The following is a 19,631-nucleotide window of genomic DNA, read 5'->3' on the forward strand; positions in this document are numbered from 1 at the left end:
TTGGTATTCAGCAGTCATAAAAGTATGGCTTATTTACTTTAAAGAACTGCAAAATAGTGATTTTGTCAGACCGCATAGGCAGCAGCTCTATAGAGATGAGATGATGACTAGGAATGAAATAAAAGTCATCAAATAAAACAAATGTAATATTTTATTAAATTGAAATAAATGATGGTTAATGAGAGAAGCAGTAATGGGCAGTCACTACCATCATGGAACTGTTATTCATTGTCTTATTCAGCATTCAACCCCAAAAATCGAACTGAAACTGAACCGACTTCAAAAAGCAGGAATCATTTTTCCAAATATAATATTAAAACTGCATCGCATCCATTTATAATTCCTATACTTTGAACTTATTTTGCATTTATAGAGTTGAAATACACAAGTGTGTTCAAATGTGTGTGTGTGTACAGTATGTTGGTGTATGCCTCTAAGTACGTATGTGTGCATACAGTGCTATATAAACACTTGTGTAGATTGGAGTTATCCGGTCAGTTAGTTCAACAACTGACCATATATTCCACAAGGAAACCACCTCTAGGTGGACTCTGCACAGGACAGCTAGTAAACCTCCCCCATTGTACCACCTCTAGGTGGACTCTGCACAGGACAGCTAGTAACCCTCCCCCATTGTACCACCTCTAGGTGGACTCTGCACAGGACGGCTAGTAACCCTCCCCCATTGTACCACCTCTAGGTGGACTCTGCACAGGACGGCTAGTAACCCTCCCCCATTGTACCACCTCTAGGTGGACTCTGCACAGGACGGCTAGTAACCCTCCCTCATTGTACCACCTCTAGGTGGTCTCTGCACAGGACAGCTAGTAACCCTCCCCCATTGTACCACCTCTAGGTGGACTCTGCACAGGACAGCTAGTAACCCTCCCCCATTGTACCACCTCTAGGTGGACTCTGCACAGGACAGCTAGTAACCCTCCCCCATTGTACCACCTCTAGGTGGACACTGCACAGGACAGCTAGTAACCCTCCCCCATTGTACCACCTCTAGGTGGACTCTGCACAGGACAGCTAGTAACCCTCCCCCATTGTACCACCTCTAGGTGGACTCTGCACAGGACAGCTAGTAACCCTTCCCCATTGTTGTCTTGAAGTCTGGCTGAGCATTGCTCTGCTACTCTGGGCTCTGAATGTAACACGACTGATTGGGCCAGCAACAAACACAGATCCCTGTGGCTACAGCATAATTGGCCATAATGTAAAGGGTGAGATGGTCTGAAAGGAATGTGGCTTTGCAAATGAATGATTCTTCATGTCAATTATTAGAAGAGTTTAGTATTTACATTTTACATTTAAGTCATTTAGCAGACGCTCTTATCCAGAGCGACTTACAAATTGGTGCATTCACCTTATGACCTCCAGTGGAACAGTAGTGCATCTAAATCTTTTCAGGGGGAGGGGGGTGAGAGGGATTACTTTATCCTATCCTAGGTATTCCTTAAAGAGGTGGGGTTTCAGGTGTCTCCGGAAGGTGGTGATTGACTCCGCTGTCCTGGCGTCGTGAGGGAGTTTGTTCCACCATTGGGGGGCCAGAGCAGCGAACAGTTTTGACTGGGCTGAGCGGGAACTGTACTTCCTCAGTGGTAGGGAGGCGAGCAGGCCAGAGGTGGATGAACGCAGTGCCCTTGTTTGGGTGTAGGGCCTGATCAGAGCCTGGAGGTACTGAGGTGCCGTTCCCCTCACAGCTCCGTAGGCAAGCACCATGGTCTTGTAGCGGATGCGAGCTTCAACTGGAAGCCAGTGGAGGGAGCGGAGGAGCGGGGTGACGTGAGAGAACTTGGGAAGGTTGAACACCAGACGGGCTGCGGCGTTCTGGATGAGTTGTAGGGGTTTAATGGCACAGGCAGGGAGCCCAGCCAACAGCGAGTTGCAGTAATCCAGACGGGAGATGACAAGTGCCTGGATTAGGACCTGCGCCGCTTCCTGTGTGAGGCAGGGTCGTACTCTGCGGATGTTGTAGAGCATGAACCTACAGGAACGGGCCACCGCCTTGATGTTAGTAGTATGGCGTAAGGGGCCCACTGTGTGTGATAGATCAGAGAGGAAACCGGATATTATCATGAACCAACTATTGTACATGGCTCATGGTCCTCTTAACAATGGGTCTGTGGTAACTGACGGGATGGATGTGTTGTCTTTGGTGTGAGAGTATGTGTAAGGGTTAGGGGTACAGCAGAGCTTGTGCAGCAGCGTCAACATGCCTGTTCAATATTGTATTGATGCTGCTGCAAGAGCTTTACTGAATCCTTATTTAATAGCCCTGCCCAGACAACGTTCAATTTCAACAGTTCTCAGTTTCATATCATTGAAACTGTATATGTTTTTTCCTATCTGCACTTGTAGAAGTACTTGTCTCAGAGCAGACAATTCAGACCATCCTCTTGATTAGCCCAAAGTCATTATTCCTCTTGGAATATGAAATGGAAACAGGTGAGTTGCTCGGAAGACGGAAGCACTTTGACTCGAGGCGATCTCTATCCTCAATTTCGCTCTGCTTCACGGAGGCCGCTTGAAATTATGCAAAATAATGAACACTGAAATCTGCCTGCTTCGATTGGCTTAATGAATTAAGCCAGCTGCTTAGACCACCTTTCACGGTCTTTCTCCTCTCGTATTGAAGTATCTCCCAGGCTATTATTTGACAAGCACTGCCCTGAGGCAGGCAGGCAGGCGCGCACACACACACACACACACACACACACACACACACACACACACAGCTCTCATCATTTTCACTGCCTATCAGAATAAGCCCCCTCTAAAGGAAAACAGCCATATCTTCACTCACTCACTCACTCACACACTCACTCACACACTCACCTCACCGTGACCCGTTATTATGCAGAAGCCAGGGTGAAATGAGTGAGAACAGTAGGTGAGAATATTGTGTAGAGTGGTAGGGAAGTCTCTTGTGATGTGGACTAGAGGCCAGACTCCAGCTGCAGTAACTAACAACACATTAACCTCCTGCAGGGCCAGACACCGGTGTGGAGGGAAGCGGGATAGAGGACGGGGGGTATTTCTTAATCAAATTACAAACTGAATGCTTTGTGGTACATTAGCCCTGGGTTTTTCTATGTGATTCGTATGGTGAAAGCAGCGAGATAGTGAGTGTGGCTTGGAAATGTCATGTTTTGTTCCTTCTTTTAATTCCGTTGGACCTAATGATGCAGAGAGGTGTGCTCTCTTCATTAGAATACAATGTTTTGTCAGTGAACAAAGGACCCACTGCTGTTCTATGCAGTTGAACTTTTCCAACTTTTGCCAGCTATGGAATAGGAAGTTTACCAGAGATACAGTGACGGGGGAGAACAGGGAGCGTAGGAGAGGCGTGCCAACCAACATGACCAAGAAGCTGTCAGATAGTCCAGAGAGGAGAGGACGAGCGATGATTAATGAGACACTGAGCCAGCAGCAGCCATTTTGTGAAAAAGGTTACAGAAGTGTCAATGCAGCCAGGTGCCATTTTATTTCAGCTTCTGATAAGTCACAAACACTTGAGAGTTTAGCATACATACATTAGCTGTGATGATGCATTCAATGTATTAATGTGGTAGCTGAGATCACTCAAGGAACAGTGCTGATTTTGTATCAGTTCACATTTTAATGTACAATACTGTCTTTTTCCGTTAGCAGTTCACCTCTTGACTAAGCAGTCATTACTGTAAAATAGAATGAGTTGTTAATGACATACCTGGTAGATAGGATTAGATTAATAAATGGCTCCTTCTCTGTTTTCCCACATCTTGATGATATGGCCTTGTTGCTGCCCACCCTGCATGATAGTATGGATCAGCATGTCCAGTCTCATCCTCAGCTCATTTACTAGAGTGACCTTGTGAAACAGAAAAGGACCAACAGCCACTATTAATTTGGGCCCTTAATGAAGCTGTCCCAGGGAATCACCAGAGTCAGTAACACTGTGACAAGAATGAATCCTCTGCTTGGCACATAATTCATCTGATAGTTATTATCATATTATTTAGATATATATATACACACACACACAGTTTGAGGTCACTTAGAAACGTCCTTGTTTTTGAAAGAAAAGCAAAAAAAAAAAATGTCCATTAAAATAACATCAAATTGATCAGAAATACAGTGTAGACATTGTTAATGTTGTAAATGACTATTATAGCTGGAAACGGCTGATCTTTAATGGAATATCTACATAGGCATACAGAGGCCCATTATCAGCAACCATCACTCCTGTGTTCCAATGGCACCTTGTGTTAGCTAATCCAAGTTAATCATTTTAACAGGCTAATTGATCATTAGAAAACCCTTTTGCAATGATGTTAGCACAGCTGAAAACGGTTGTGCTGATTAAAGAAGCAAACAAACTGGCCTTCTTTAGACTAGTTGAGTATCTTGAGCAACAGCATTTGTGAGTTCAATTACAGGCTCAAAATGGCCAGAAACAAAGAACTTTCTTCTGACACTCATCAGTCTATTCTTGCTCTAAGAAATGAAGGCTATTCCATGTGAGAAATTGCCAAGAAACTGAAGATCTCGTACAATGCTGTGTACTACTCCCTTCACAGAACAGCACAAACTGGCTCTAACCAGAATAGAAAAAGGAGTGGGAGGCCCCGGTGCACAACTGAGCAAGAGGACAAGTACATTAGTGTCCTAGTTTTAGAAACAGATGCCTCACAAGTCCTCAACTGGCAGCTTCATTAAATAGTACCCACAAAACACCAGTCTCAACGTCAACATTGAAGAGGCGACTCCGGGATGCTGGCCTTCTATTTTTTTTATTTTTTTATTTCACCTTTATTTAACCAGGTAGGCTAGTTGAGAACAAGTTCTCATTTGCAACTGCGACCTGGCCAAGATAAAGCATAGCAGTGTGAACAGACAACACAGAGTTACACATGGAATAAACAATTAACAAGTCAATAACACAGTAGAAAAAAAAATGGGCAGTCTATATACAATGTGTGCAAAAGGCATGAGGAGGTAGGCGAATAATACAATTTTGCAGATTAACACTGGGGTGATAAATGATCAGATGGTCATGTACAGGTAGAGATATTGGTGTGCAAAAGAGCAGAAAAGTAAATAAATAAATAAAAAACAGTATAAAAACAGTATGGGAATGAGGTAGGTGAAAATGGGTGGGCTATTTACCAATAGACTATGTACAGCTGCAGCGATCGGTTAGCTGCTCGGATAGCTGATGTTTGAAGTTGGTGAGGGAGATAAAAGTCTCCAACTTCAGCGATTTTTGCAGTTCGTTCCAGTCACAGGCAGCAGAGTACTGGAACGAAAGGCGGCCAAATGAGGTGTTGGCTTTAGGGATGATCAGTGAGATACACCTGCTGGAGCGTGTGCTACGGATGGGTGTTGCCATCGTGACCAGTGAACTGAGATAAGGCGGAGCTTTACCTAGCATGGACTTGTAGATGACCTGAGCCAGTGGGTCTGGCGACGAATATGTAGCGAGGGCCAGCCGACTAGAGCATACAAGTCGCAGTGGTGGGTGGTATAAGGTGCTTTGGTGACAAAACGGATGGCACTATGATAGACTGCATCCAGTTGGCTGAGTAGAGTGTTGGAAGCCATTTTGTAGATGACATCGCCGAAATCGAGGATCGGTAGGATAGTCAGTTTTACTAGGGTAAGCTTGGCGGCGTGAGTGAAGGAGGCTTTGTTGCGGAATAGAAAGCCGACTCTTGATTTGATTTTCGATTGGAGATGTTTGATGTGAGTCTGGAAGGAGAGTTTGCAGTCTAGCCAGACACCTAGGTACTTATAGATGTCCACATATTCAAGGTCGGAACCATCCAGGGTGGTGATGCTAGTCGGGCATGCGGGTGCAGGCAGCGATCGGTTGAAAAGCATGCATTTGGTTTTACTCGCGTTTAAGAGCAGTTGGAGGCCACGGAAGGAGTGCTGTATGGTATTGAAGCTCGTTTGGAGGTTAGATAGCACAGTGTCCAATGACGGGCCGAAAGTATATAGAATGGTGTCGTCTGCGTAGAGGTGGATCAGGGAATCGCCCGCAGCAAGAGCAACATCATTGATATATACAGAGAAAAGAGTCGGCCCGAGAATTGAACCCTGTGGCACCCCCATAGAGACTGCCAGAGGACCGGCAGAGTCTAGGCAGAGTTAATAACTTCCCACCTGGTCTCAAGACTGAAACCTCTTGTAAACGGGAACTGCTTGGTAATTACATTTGATACAGGCAATATTTATTAGGCTTTTGCAAAGTTGGCACCTGTAATTTATAAAATGTAATTAAAGATCAGCAATGTAAAACCATGAAAGTGTCTATCTATACTTCATCTGAAGTTATAAAGTGATTTCACCTTTTGTTCTAGCTTGTTTCTTTTTATTCCCTCAGGGAAAGAACAGGTGCAAGCTTTCCTCTTGTACAAACACTTCATAAATATGCATCGGTACATCCCCCTCATATGCCATACCTGGCTGTCGCCCAACACTTTCAAACTACCTATTGGCTCAGGCAGTAAAACTACGGATGTAAACGAGGGCTGTGAAAATACAAATATACAGTATATATTCACGTCCCATGGGACATCACTCCACTAATAGCCCAAGCTTTTAAACATTCACTTCACCTAAACATCTAAATTGTGTTTTGTGTTTATAAGGCTCCTGCACACTCTGGCTTATTAGTTAGGGTCAGAGAATAGCTGGAGCGATGGCACCAAGTGTCGTGACCCTGTATCCCAGGGTTACGGCTGTGCTGGTCTGTAGTTGGCTTCCAAACAGGATGCAGAGGCAGCAGCAGATGTGTGTGTAGCGCTGTAAATAGTGGTCAAAGATTCCCCTCCCACGGTACCATGGGTAAATTAGCCGCCGATCAATACCATCTGTTTCTTTATCACGCAGAGCCGAGTCGGACAGAGGCGGGGTACTCTGAGAACTGGGAGGGCAGCCAAGGCAGAGGTGCGGGCGACATTGCCGCACCGTTCAGAGGCGTACCCACAACAAGATGGTACATTAAATTGGAGAAGAACTGGGGCGCTCACAACCACAGAGACGTCGTGTTTCTGGGAGAAGGGAAAAGTATCTTGCTGTGATGTAAAAACAGGAAGGAAGACCCAGTGAGGTGTGATCTGGTACCGAATACTCTCTTTATCTCAGAATTCTACTATAGAGAGGTGTACAAACTAAGGAGTGAGCTGCTGTAAGATGGAGCTTGATGTGAAACCCATGAAGGTTGTTATGTCTCCTCCGTTATCAGAAAGAGATATTGTCAACACAGTCCATCCATAACTGGAAGCGGAGTCCGTGTTGTTCACACACACACATGCATACATGCACAGTCTGCTTAAGCATGAACCCACAAGCTTTATAAACAAAAATCTATATTGATCTTGTATATTGTTTTCTCTTCAAGGTCAACAGTGTTCCCGAGACTACCTGTTAGCACTTGTTTTACATAATCATAAAGTACAGTGGAAATCAGTATGCTTGTTGAGCCTATGCCTTAACTTTAGCATTACTTAAGCATACCTCTTGTCTCACCTCATCTCTCCCCATCTAAGTGGAAGCGTCTCACCTCCATCTCTTTAAGAAGTGAAAGTGGAACACCAGAGTGTGTTTTCATCCCATTTCAACTCCTGCTGGCAGTTCATCTATTGTAATTTCCTCAACTCACTAAATTCATAATTAGAAATCTACATACTCATAATTGCGCCCCAAACAAAACAACACCCTAAGAGCAAAGACAGACAAATAGCAAAGTATGACATATACTAATTCATTTTCAATCCATCAGTATGTTCAATATGCTCCCACGCCTCAAACCAGAGAGGACAGAGATGATTACTGGAGTCTAATAGGCCTGTGCTTGTTTGATCTCTGTCCATTGGAAGCCAGCCCAACCTACCCCATCTCTCTGGGGTCTTGCTTGTGTTTTCTCTCCCTATAGTTCTGCCTTGTTCTTCCACACAAAGCTGGAGGTCACGGCAAGTCCTTCCTTACCCACAATTACCCCAAACCAAACCTCGCTCTGCTTCAAGAGGCCTGCAGATGTCCGGAACAGCGATCGTAATGATCTCACTCCAGTTCCGGCTGGGCCTTGGCTCTGAACAGACCTCCACAGTCTCTCTATTGGATTAGCCTGGACAGAGTGATGTGTGACACCGCCCGTCTCGGTTCCCGCTCCCGTCCCCACTCACAGAGGACGCACGCCGCCAGCAGGTGGACCCTCCAGACAGGAAGTTCATTTGGAGCAGCACTAACAGACCAGATACGTTCCTCCCTCCCCCTCATCTGATTTTGTGTGGTGCATCGGCACTCAGTGTCACAATTTTTTTTTTAAGCAGAAGTAGCAGATGTCTAGAGAGTGAGATTAGTGAACTGTTTCTGACCAGCAAAGTGTACCACCCCTCTCTCACTGTCACACCCCACTACCGGACCACCCTGCTCACGGTGTGGTGATGTCATAGTGGTGCTACCATGGTGACTGGTCCTCTAAGGCAGGTATTGGCTAATGAGTCTTTGTGGTTGAGATAGAGGGATGAGGAGAAGTGAGACAGGGCGGGGCATCTGACCCATGCTTCATTATCGTGGCAGTCTGGGTCTCTGCTGGGTGGTGAGCTGTAACGGACGCTTGGCAGGCCAATCCCTCCCCCTTGGCACAGAGACAGATAGACAATACAGCCAGCCAGACTGTCCAAGAGCCAAGGGAAGGAGAGTCTCATAACTATTGCTTACCTGTCGAATCCAATCCATAAGCTGGCACATTAAACATTAATATCAGAATAACTTTTTCAAAGCACTCAATGTTCTTTTGCCTCTGCGAGTGGGGGAGGAAGTTGAGAGCCTTTTAAGGGGAGATAGGTGCCTCTCTAAACCTGCTTTCCTTGGTACTCCAGACTAGACCACCCTCTGGGACCTCTCCATCTCCCTCTCTCTCTCTCTTCTCTCCTCTCTCTCTCTCTCTCCTCATCTCCTCTCCCCTCTCTCTCTCTCTCTCTGATCAACTGATGGAACAGGCCAATTATATCTCTGCTGATGTCCTCTTGGTCTACCCCCACCCTCTCTGGCAGCTGAGAGAGAGAGAAGGAGGGAGAGAGAGAGGGGGTAGAAGAGGCAAATAGAGAGAGAGACTCTTTAATTAGTACATGCTTTGCACCATCGAGTGCTAACATCTGCTCTAATCAGCCTGTAGTGTGGAATGAAGAGCTCTTGAAGAGGGCCCAACCACTCCAACTCTCTGAGTCAACAGCCAATATGGAGGGTTGGCAGTCAAGCACTCTCCCTCCCCTCATCTCAGCCTGGTGAAATGGACACCAAGGTGTATTGAAGGGCACTGAGCTCTGAGCTAGGTCAAATATACTCAGAGGGGAGTTGACGCACAAAAATAGTATTTGTCAATGTCTAGGGTAGGCCCCTGTGTGTGTACATTTGCACGTTATTTATTAAATGGTTCTAGCTTTGACATGTCTGTTTGGGGCACACAAGGTATGGATTTTCTATACACACGAGAGCATGAATTTTCATTATGAGAGCCAATCCTGACCATTTACGTCCAGTACTGTGTGTTTGCCATTGTCCTGGTTTAACATGGACGGGTTGCTAGGACGTGTGCTGTTTTGTCTTGTGCTTTGAAGTCTGTGTGGTAATACTTTGGTTTTGTGCTATTAATGAGGTGATTTAAACTGCCTCTCAGTTTAACTCCAAGGGGATTCCTCTGTGGTGAGAGCACCACCTTACTCAGATGTGACATCTTTAATGTGTTTTAAAGAGCAGCGCTAACACCCTGTACATTCCATGGAGATGGATGAACAGGGCCTGGGAATGTGCTGTTTAAGGAGCAGCGCTAACACCCTGTACATTCCATGGAGACGGATGATCAGGGCCTGGGAATGTGCTGTTTAAGGAGCAGCGCTAACACCCTGTACATTCCATGAAGATGGATGATCAGGGCCTGGGAATGTGCTGTTTAAGGAGCAGCGCTAACACCCTGTACATTCCATGGAGACGGATGAACAGGGCCTGGGAATGTGCTGTTTAAGGAGCAGCGCTAACACCCTGTACATTCCATGGAGACGGATGAACAGGGCCTGGGAATGTGCTGTTTAAGGAGCAGCGCTAACACCCTGTACATTCCATGGAGACGGATGAACAGGGCCTGGGAATGTGCTGTTTAAGGAGCAGCGCTAACACCCTGTACATTCCATGGAGATGGATGATCAGGGCCTGGGAATGTGCTGTTTAAGGAGCAGCGCTAACACCCTGTACATTCCATGGAGATGGATGATGTGCAGGGAATGTGCTGTTTAAGGAGAATTTGAATTTGTCACATTTCTTTCCAAACATAGTGTTTTTGATTCCAGAATATTTGTATTTATTTATTTATTTCACCTTTATTTAACCAGGTAGGCCAGTTGAGAACAAGTTATCATTTACAACTGCGACCTGGCCAAGATAAAGCAAAGAGGTGCGACAGAAACAACAGCACAGAGTTAAACATGGGATAAACAGGCGAAATAATTCAAATGTAGCATTAACACTGGAGTGATAGATATGAAGATGATGATGTGCAAGTAGAGATACTGGGGTGCAAAAGAGCAGAAATAAATAACAAAATGGGGATGAGGTAGTTGGGTGTGCTATTTACAGATGGGCTGTGTATAGGTACAATGATCGGTAAGCTGCTCTGACAGCTGATGCTTTAGAGGGAGATATGTCTCCAGCTTCAGTGATTTTTGCAATTTGTTCCAGTCATTGGCAGCAGAGAACTGGAAGGAAAGGCGGCCAAACGAGGTGTTGGCTTTGGGGATGACCAGTGAAATATACCTGCTGCAGCACGTGCTATGGGTGGGTGTTGCTATAGTGACCAGTGAGCTGAGATAAGGTGTGGCTTTACCTAGCAAAGACTTATAGATGACCTGGAGCCAGTGGGTTTTGCAATGAATATGGTGTGGGTGCCAGCCAACGAGAGTATACAGGTCGCAGTGGTGGATAGTATATGGGGCTTTGGTGACAAAACGGATGGCACTGTGATAGACTGCATCCAATTTGCTGAGTAGAGCGTTGGAGGCTATTTTGTAAATTACATCGCCACAGTCAAGGATCGGTAGGATAGTCAGTTTTACGAGGGTATGTTTGGCAGCATGCGTGAAGGAGGCTTTGTTGCAATATAGGAAGCCAACTCTAGATTTCATTTTGGATTGGAGATAATGTGAGTCTGGAAGGAGAGTTTACAGTCTAACCAGACACCTAGTGATTTGTAGTTGTCCACATATTCTAAGTCAGAACCGTCCAGAGTAGTGATGCTAGGCAGGCGGGTGCGGGCAGCAATCGGTTGAAGAGCATGCATTTAGTTTTACTAGCATTTAAAAGCAGTTGGAGGCCACGGAAGGAGTGTTGTGTGGCATTGAAGCTTGTTTGGAGGTTTGTTAATGTAACAGGGTTGGTTATGTTTCCACTTGCCTCTAAAGAAAGGTGTATTTAATGTTCAAGCATTCTTATTGGTTGGTTCAACTCTGATGACAATAAGGCATGTTGTGATTGGCCCCGCTTGCAGATGGGGAGATAGCGAACGTCAGGTCTTCCCAGTATGAAAATGTGATGCAAGGGGTAGGTCACGTTCTGAATACTATTTTCTATTTTACAATTTGTACAAGTTTGCTGTACATTAATGATTTATACATGTGTTGGTATATGGTACCTGTTAGGGATTGAGGTGCTTTCTGGGATGTGCTTTGGCATATGATTGCTGTAAATAAGTGTGTTAGCTAGCATACACCGATGTAATGGTCACATAAGCCCACTGGTAACACAGTTGTCTTCATGCTACAGATTTTGCCATCGACAGCCATCAACATCGTTAAGCCCTGCACAACTATTTAACAACAGCAACAGAAATCAATTATGCTCAACTGGGACCACTGGCTGATGTGATTTATTTGGACAAAACACAACGCAAGGAGAGTACGATTTACATCTGTTACATTAACACAGTGTCCAGAGAAGGGCCAGATGTGTACAGAATGGTGTCGTCTGCGTAGAGTTGGATCAGAGAATTACCATCAGCAAGAGCGACATCATTGATATATACAGAGAAAAGATTCGCCCCGAGAATTGAATCCTGTGGCACCCCCATAGAGACTGCCAGAGGTCCAGACAACAGGCCCTCCGATTTGACACACTGAACTCTATCTGAGAAGTAGTTGGTAAACCAGGCGAGGCAGTCATTTGAGAAACTAAGGCTGTTGAGTCTGCCGATAAGAATGCGGTGATTGACAGAGTCGAAAGCCTTAGCCAGGTCGATGAAGACGGCTGCACAGTACTGTCTTTTATTGATGGCGGTTATGATATTGTTTCGGACCTTGAGCGTGGCTGAGGTGCACCCATGACAAGCTCGGAAACCAGATTGCGTAGTGGAGAAGGTACGGTGGGATTCGAAAAGTTCGGTGATCTGTTTGTTAACTTGGCTTTCAAAGATTTTTAAGGCAGGGCAGGATGGATATAGGTCTGTAACAGTTTGGGTCTAGAGTGTCACCCCCTTTGAAGAGGGGGATGACCGCGACAGGTTTCCAATCTTTGGAGATCTCAGACGATACGAAAGAGAGGTTGAACAGGCTAGTAATAGGGGTTGCAACAATTTCGGCGGATCATTTTAGAAAGAGAGGGTCCAGATTGTCTAGCCCAGCTGATTTGTAGGGATCCAGATTTTGCAGCTCTTTCAGAACATGAGCTGTCTGGATTTGGGTGAAGGAGAAGCTGGGGAGGTTTGGGCAAGTTTCTGCGGGGGGTGCAGAGCAGTTGGCCAGGGTAGGGATAGCCAGGTGGAAAGCATGGCCATCCATAGAAAAATGCTTATTGAAATGATCCGTTACCGTGGTTTTATCGGTGGTGACAGTGTTTCCTAGCAGTGGGCTGCTGGGAGGAGGTGCTCTCATTCTCCATGGACTTTAGTGTCCCAATTAGTGCTACAGGATGAACATTTCTGTTTGAGAAAGCTAGCCTCTGCTTTCCTTACTGCCTGTGTATATTGGTTCCTGACTTCCCTGAACAGTTGCATATCGCGGGGGCTATTCGATGCTATTGCAGTCCGCCACAGGATGTTTTTGTTCTGGTCAAGGGCAGTCAAGTCTGGAGTGAACCAAGGGCTATATCTTTTCTTAGTTCTACATTTTTTGAATGGGGCATGCTTATTTAAGATGGTGAGGAAAGCACTTTTAAAGAATAACCAGGCATCCTCTACTGACGGAATGAGGTCAATATCCTTCCAGGATACCCGGGCCAGGTCGATTAGAAAGGCCTGCTCGCTGAAGTGTTTAAGGGAGCGTTTGACAGTGATGAGGGGTGGTCGTTTGACCGCGAACCCATTACGGGCGCAGGCAATGAGGCAGTGATCGCTGACATCCTATAGTAACATGTTGATCACAAAGATGTGTTGGACTCCCGCTGCACTGGCTCGTGATGAACTTTGAACAGCATCCAGCGTTATCTGTTCCTAGGCCGTCATTGAAAATAAGAATTTGTTCTTAACTGACTTGCCTAGTAAAATAAAGGTAAAATTAAAATTAAATCTATCGATGGAGTGGTAGCTTACAGAGCTGTGATGCACACAGCTTCTTGTTGCTCTGTGGAAGATGGTCCTTCATCTGCTGTACACGGCGCTCCACAGTGTTCCAGAGAGCAGACCCAGTTATCACCCAGGCAAGACATGTAAACACAGACAGATTAGCATACTTACGTAAACTCCCTCACAGTTAGACATTGTTCACATGGCCCTCTTTCTCTCCTCTTCTCTCTCTTTCCCGACCCGACCCTTTCTTGTGTGGGTGGGGTACATGTAGAAAAACATTGGACCCCTATTTGTGTTATTTCATAGTTTTGCTGTCTTCACTATTATTCTACAATGTAGAAAATAGTAAAAATATAGAAAGACCCTGGAATGAGTAGGTGTGTCAACTTTTGACTGCTACTGGATATATCATCTCCTTTTATAATCATGATTTTCATCCATATGGTGAAGATGTCTTGTTTATTTTTTTCCTTATGGAGAGGTGTTATGCAATCATGGCCATTCTGTGATGCACTCAAGATATGTGCATTAGCAACCGCTTCTAATCGGGGTGAAAACAGCACTGTAGCAGAGTATGTTTTAGCTGAATCGGTTTTCCATTCCAGACCACTTGAACATGCACTGTTAAGGCCTTTTTCTCACTGTCTGTCTGTGTTCAATACTATGTCTGACCCAGGCAGTCTGGATGAACCTCTGGTCTCATATGGCGTACGATACAGTTCTGTACCTCTGTTTTGCTTTTCGTGGTGTGTTGATGTGTATATTTTCAGTAATTACTGGGCTCGTCTGTAAAAGACCCCTTGGTCTCAGCATGACTACCTGTCGAAATAGTAAAGGAACATGTGTACTGCATGAGTCCTGTGCCACGGCTCTACAAGCGCCAGCATCCGTGTACAAGTGAGCACCTGCTCCCCCTCGTGTCTCTCTCTATGGGTCTGGAGTCACACTGGGATGTTGTGTTAGTCTGCCTGCTCACTGTGGCACCAGAGGAATAGCAGAACTGCTTTCTCTGCAGCGTAATTAGCCTACTCTGTCTCTCCCTCTCTTTCTTTCTCTATCGTTCACACTGTCTCTTTCTCTCTCTGTTTATTTCTGGGTTTGTGTGTATACCCAGAGCAACATGTTGTTTTGGGAATTTAAGTTTGGATATTTGGTTTATTGGAACACTCTGTGGCTAGAATAGTGGGTGGATTTTCACCAGCCATGCCATAGCCTTCAAACATATAACATTATTCCAACATGTTGTCATTTTCCAACACAAGTCATTTTTCTCAAGACCGCTGTGTAAAATTGAGTAAAAAACAAATCTATTCCCGGGAGCCTTCTAGTCCTCCTCTTGCATGGAATAACAGGCTGGTGGAAGTGTTTTCTATATAGTTTTCTTCACAGTCCATTGTTTTGCTCGGTGAAGCGAATCAGCGATTTCATGAGCAATGCCCTGAGGATAAGAACATTACTGATACTTATCAGCTGGGATGACGAAGCTTCCCCCGTTGGGTGGTGTCTTCTAATGCTGCCTGTTCTCCTTATCAATTATAAAGGCCGGTAGTCTCTTCTAATGCTGCCTGTTCTCCTTATCAATTATAAAGAACGGTAGTCTCTTCTAATGCTGCCTGTTCTCCTTATCAATTATAAAGGCCGGTAGTCTCTTCTAATGCTACCTCTACTGTTAATCAAATGTAAAGACTAACAATAGGTCTGAGTTTCTGTGTCTCCAGAAGTACATGTGGAACTCACATAAAGTCTTATGATTTCAAATAATCTTACCTAGAAATAGTCCTCAAGTACAGTAACTTGAGAACCCTTCATCCCTAATCTGATCTCTATGTGACCGGTAAGAGGAACGTAGTCCTCAAGTACAGTAACTTGAGAACCCTCCATCCCTGATCTGATCTCTATGTGACCGGTAAGAGGAACGTAGTCCTCAAGTACAGTAACTTGAGAACCCTCCATCCCTAATCTGATCCCTATGTGACCGGTAAGAGGAACGTAGTCCTCAAATACAGTAACTTGAGAACCCTTCATCCCTGATCTGATCTCTATGTGACCGGTAAGAGGAACGTAGTCCTCAAGTACAGTAACTTGAGAACCCTCCATCCCTAATCTGATCCCTATGTGACCGGTAAGAGGAACGTAGTCCTCAAATACAGTAACTTGAGAACCCTTCTTCATCCCTGATCTAATCCCTATGTGAACGGTAAGAGGAACGTGCAGGGGAAAACGATGGATTGTTCATGGCATAACGATTGAGAAAGCCAGAGAAATGTCCTGCCTGGTCTCGCTTCACAGAAGAGAGAGTAAAAACAAGTACGAGGTGCACACAGTACAAAGAGCTACAGTGGGGTCAGAAATGATCGACAATCTTGATAAAGATCAGCAAAAATGACTGTAAAATAAATAGTTCCAATCCGCAGATGATTTAGGATTCTGTATGGAGGAATGGTCTAAGAACCCTCCCAATGTGTTCTCCAACTCATCAAACATTTTAGAAAAAGGCTCAGTGCCGTCATCCTCTCAAGGTTGAGATGTTGAAAAGTATTGAAAATGGGTTTGTCATTTTCATCCCTACTTTATTGGGGGGGGGGAATATTTCTTGATAAACAAAGTCTCTTTCTCTGAGCGATTGTATTAGTATAAAATAATGTTTAAAATAATGCTTTTTTTTGTTGCATAAAACATAGCTCAGTATTTGAATGATTTTACACTGTAATGTTTGCTCATCTTTATCAGGGGTGCCAATACTTTCGAACCCCACTGTATGTCCTCTCTAAAAAACACAAACAGTGGAGTATGTACAGCCGCCGATGAATATTGAAGTAAAGAATGTTTTCTTTGCCGTTCACACAGACTGGACAGTGACGGTTGGACAGCATTGGCATATCTCTACTGTTATGATAGAGCTGTATAGACCTTGTGCTGAATCCTGTGCGAATAAGTCAACTTCAGTTTAGTTTACAATCGGAAGATTACATTCTTTTCCTGTCTGTCATGTAATAGAGCAGTATTGCCTTGTTAACTTCCTAGACTCTGCAATCTGATCAAAGTTGAATTTGGTGCACCTACCAAGGCCTCACTTCAGAATATTTGTTTATTTGTACATTATTGACCCCTCCGCATCCCCTGCCAGCCTCCGGAGGTTGAGAATTGTGCCGCAAAGGATGTTCTGTTTGAGTTTTTTTCTTGCTTTTAATTCCTTGGCAGAAACAGGATGATCTACTCCAGCACTTACACAACAGCTCTTTATTAACTCTATGCAGCCTCCCAGCTCCCTGGATAAGGATATTGTTGGGCCAGGCCATTCTCTCGCTGCATTGGCCCCACATACAGTAGCTATTGATTGGGTGGTCTCTTTGTTAAGGAGATGTTGAGATGAAGCTTGGGGCTGGTGCTAAATCTGCTGAGTCATATTTCACAGGCTTTCTGTCCATTGATGTGCTGTTGGGTTGGGGCCTTCTGTAGTTGGATCAATCCCTGGCCTCCAGTTCTGCGTCTGCTTAGGTTTATAGCTCACCGTTGCATTCATGCCAGGGTGTGGTACTAGGGTTGTGCGCTGGAGTTAAGAAGGGGGCGACTTTGGCAAAGGAACAAAAGGTGTGCCACCTTGTTTTCAAAGATAATTTAAATAACAAGTCTCCAGCATGAGATGTGGCAAAGCCAACAGAGTTTTTGGACGGTGGTTCACATCACCAGAGTTAAGTGGTGAGAGGACATAAGAGAGGAAGAAGAGGGGTGATGAAACATTTCCCTGCATTACTGTTTTAGGATCAAGCACGAAATGGAAACTTAGTCCAAGCTACAGAAAGAGATGACCCCTGACCCTTCATTTACGTGTCAGGTGACTTTACTTGATCCGGTTAATTTATTTAAAATTATGTAATTTAACGAGGGCAGGAAGAGGCACCCTGCCTCCCTGTCAGCTGCGGGCTGTAATTGGCTGATGAACCTAGCCATCCAACCAGCTGGAAGGAAAAATGCGTCAGTCAGGTCACATCTGACAATTATGCTTGCCTCTGTGGCACATTTGGAAATAGATGGGCATTAATCTGCTATTTTGTTAGTTGGAGAGTAGGGCTGTGTAGGCAGCCGCTGGTGGCTTCCACTGGTTTCCAGGGGAACAGTGTTTATCCTACCCATTCAGTCCATTTAGCCATTTGTCCCATTAGCGTCCCATCTGTCTGTCTCCCCTGAGAGCATTGGTGTGTGTGTGTGTGTGTGTGTGCGCGCGCGCATGCGCGCGTTGTCGTGTATAAAAAAAGAAGCAGTGTCTGGCACTGGCTCAGGTCTCCAAATCTGTTACGCCCCCATTCAGGGGGGTTGTTGTTGGTGGCATCAGACAGGACTGTCTCTTTGGTCTTTAGGTGGCACTTAGGACCGCTGCTCTGGGCCTGCCCTCGAGATGCTGTCGCTCCTCTTTAATAGCTACCTAGAGGATGCAGGCACACACACACCTTTGTGGCAGTTTAGTCGGTGTGATCATCTGTCTGAGGGAAGATTTAATGTTGTCTGCGATAAGGACCCTGTCCTCAGGATAAGAGGAAAAGGATAGAGAATCCATTACTGGACTGAAGTAAATACACACACACACACACACGGCCTACTTCCTCCCACCCTCCATGCCATATCTGCGGCCTTGTCTGCTCGGGGTAGAGTGGGATGGATGAGTACTGTCGGGGCAGGCCAATGATGGGTGCTAATTTGATGTGATATAATTGATGAACTCTGAATCGGCCCACTTTCTTCCTCCCCTCTCTCCACCTCCTCCCCCTGGCCTCCACGGTGTGAAATGTCAACAGTGTGTGATTTACGTGCTCTGTCACTGCACTGTTTAACACCTCGACTGGCCCATCTGGGGACGGGAGAGGAGAGAGGGAGAAAGCCATGTAGTATGGATGTTACTACTCTTCCGTCCCCTATGGTTCTCATCAACTCATGTTCTCTCTCTCTCTCTCTCTCTCTCTCTCTCTCTCTCTCTCTCTCTCTCTCTCTCAATTCAATTCAATTCAATTCAAGGGCTTTATTGGCATGGGAAACATGTGTTAACATTGCCAAAGCAAGTGAGGTAGACAACATACAAAGTGAATATATAAAGTGAAAAACAACAAAAATTAACAGTAAACATTACACATACAGAAGTTTCAAAACAGTAAAGACATTACAAATGTCATATTATATATATATATACAATGTACAAATAGTTAAAGGACACAAGATAAAACGAATAAGCATAAATATGGGTTGTATTTACAATGGTGTTTGTTCTTCACTGGTTGCCCTTTTCTCATGGCAACAGGTCACAAATATTGCTGCTGTGATGGCACACTGTGGAATTTCACCCAAAAGATATGGGAGTTTTTCAAAATTGGATTTGTTTTCGAATTCTTTGTGGATCTGTGTAATCTGGGGGAAATATGTCTCTCTAATATGGTCATACATTGGGCAGGAGGTTAGGAAGTGCAGCTCAGTTTCCACCTCATTTTGTGGGCAGTGAGCACATAGCCTGTCTTCTCTTGAGAGCCATGTCTGCCTACGGCGGCCTTTCTCAATAGCAAGGCTATGCTCACTGAGTCTGTACATAGTCAAAGCTTTCCTTAAGTTTGGGTCAGTCACTCTTTCTCTAACAACCTCTCTTTCTTTCTCAATCTCTCTCTCTAACAACCTCTCTTTCTCTCTCTCTCTAACAACCTCTCTTTCTCTCTCTTTCTAACAACCTCTCTTTCTCTCTCTCTCTAACAACCTCTCTCTTTCTCTCGAACAACCTCTCGTTCTTTCTCTCTCTCTAACAACCTTTCTTTCTTTCTCTAACAACCTCTCTCTTTCTTTCTAACAACCTCTCTTTCTCTCTAACTACCTTTCTTTCTTTCTCTCTCTAACAACCTCTCTCTTTCTCTCTCTCTAACAACCTCTCTTTCTTTCTTTCTCTCTCTAACAACCTCTCTCTTTCTCTCTAACAACCTCTCTCTTTCTCTCTAACAACCTCTTTCTGTCCCTAACAACCCCTCTCTTTCTCTCCCTAACAACCTCTCTCTAACAACCTCTCTCTTTCTTTCCCTAACAACCTCTCTTTCGCTCCCTAACAACCTCTCTCTTT

At 44.9% G+C, this 19,631-nt stretch overlaps 1 protein-coding gene across 4 annotated transcripts in view; it reads left to right on the forward strand.

Moving 5' to 3' along the window:
* The window catches only part of LOC115135025 (attractin-like protein 1), a 326,923-nt gene that overhangs the window by 234,137 nt on the left and 73,155 nt on the right, over positions 1-19,631 (forward strand). The window contains exon 28 of one of the 4 annotated variants that reach the window (XM_029669218.2): positions 6,883-7,343. The exons of the other annotated variants lie outside the window; for them this stretch is intronic. Within the exon in view, the coding sequence (XP_029525078.1) occupies positions 6,883-7,101 (219 nt within the window). The 3' untranslated portion in view covers positions 7,102-7,343. Of the gene's footprint in view, positions 1-6,882; positions 7,344-19,631 lie in introns of those variants that run through there. 4 annotated transcript variants of the gene reach the window in all.

This window comes from Oncorhynchus nerka, linkage group LG10, assembly GCF_034236695.1.
Source record: "Oncorhynchus nerka isolate Pitt River linkage group LG10, Oner_Uvic_2.0, whole genome shotgun sequence".
NCBI lineage: Eukaryota > Metazoa > Chordata > Actinopteri > Salmoniformes > Salmonidae > Oncorhynchus > Oncorhynchus nerka.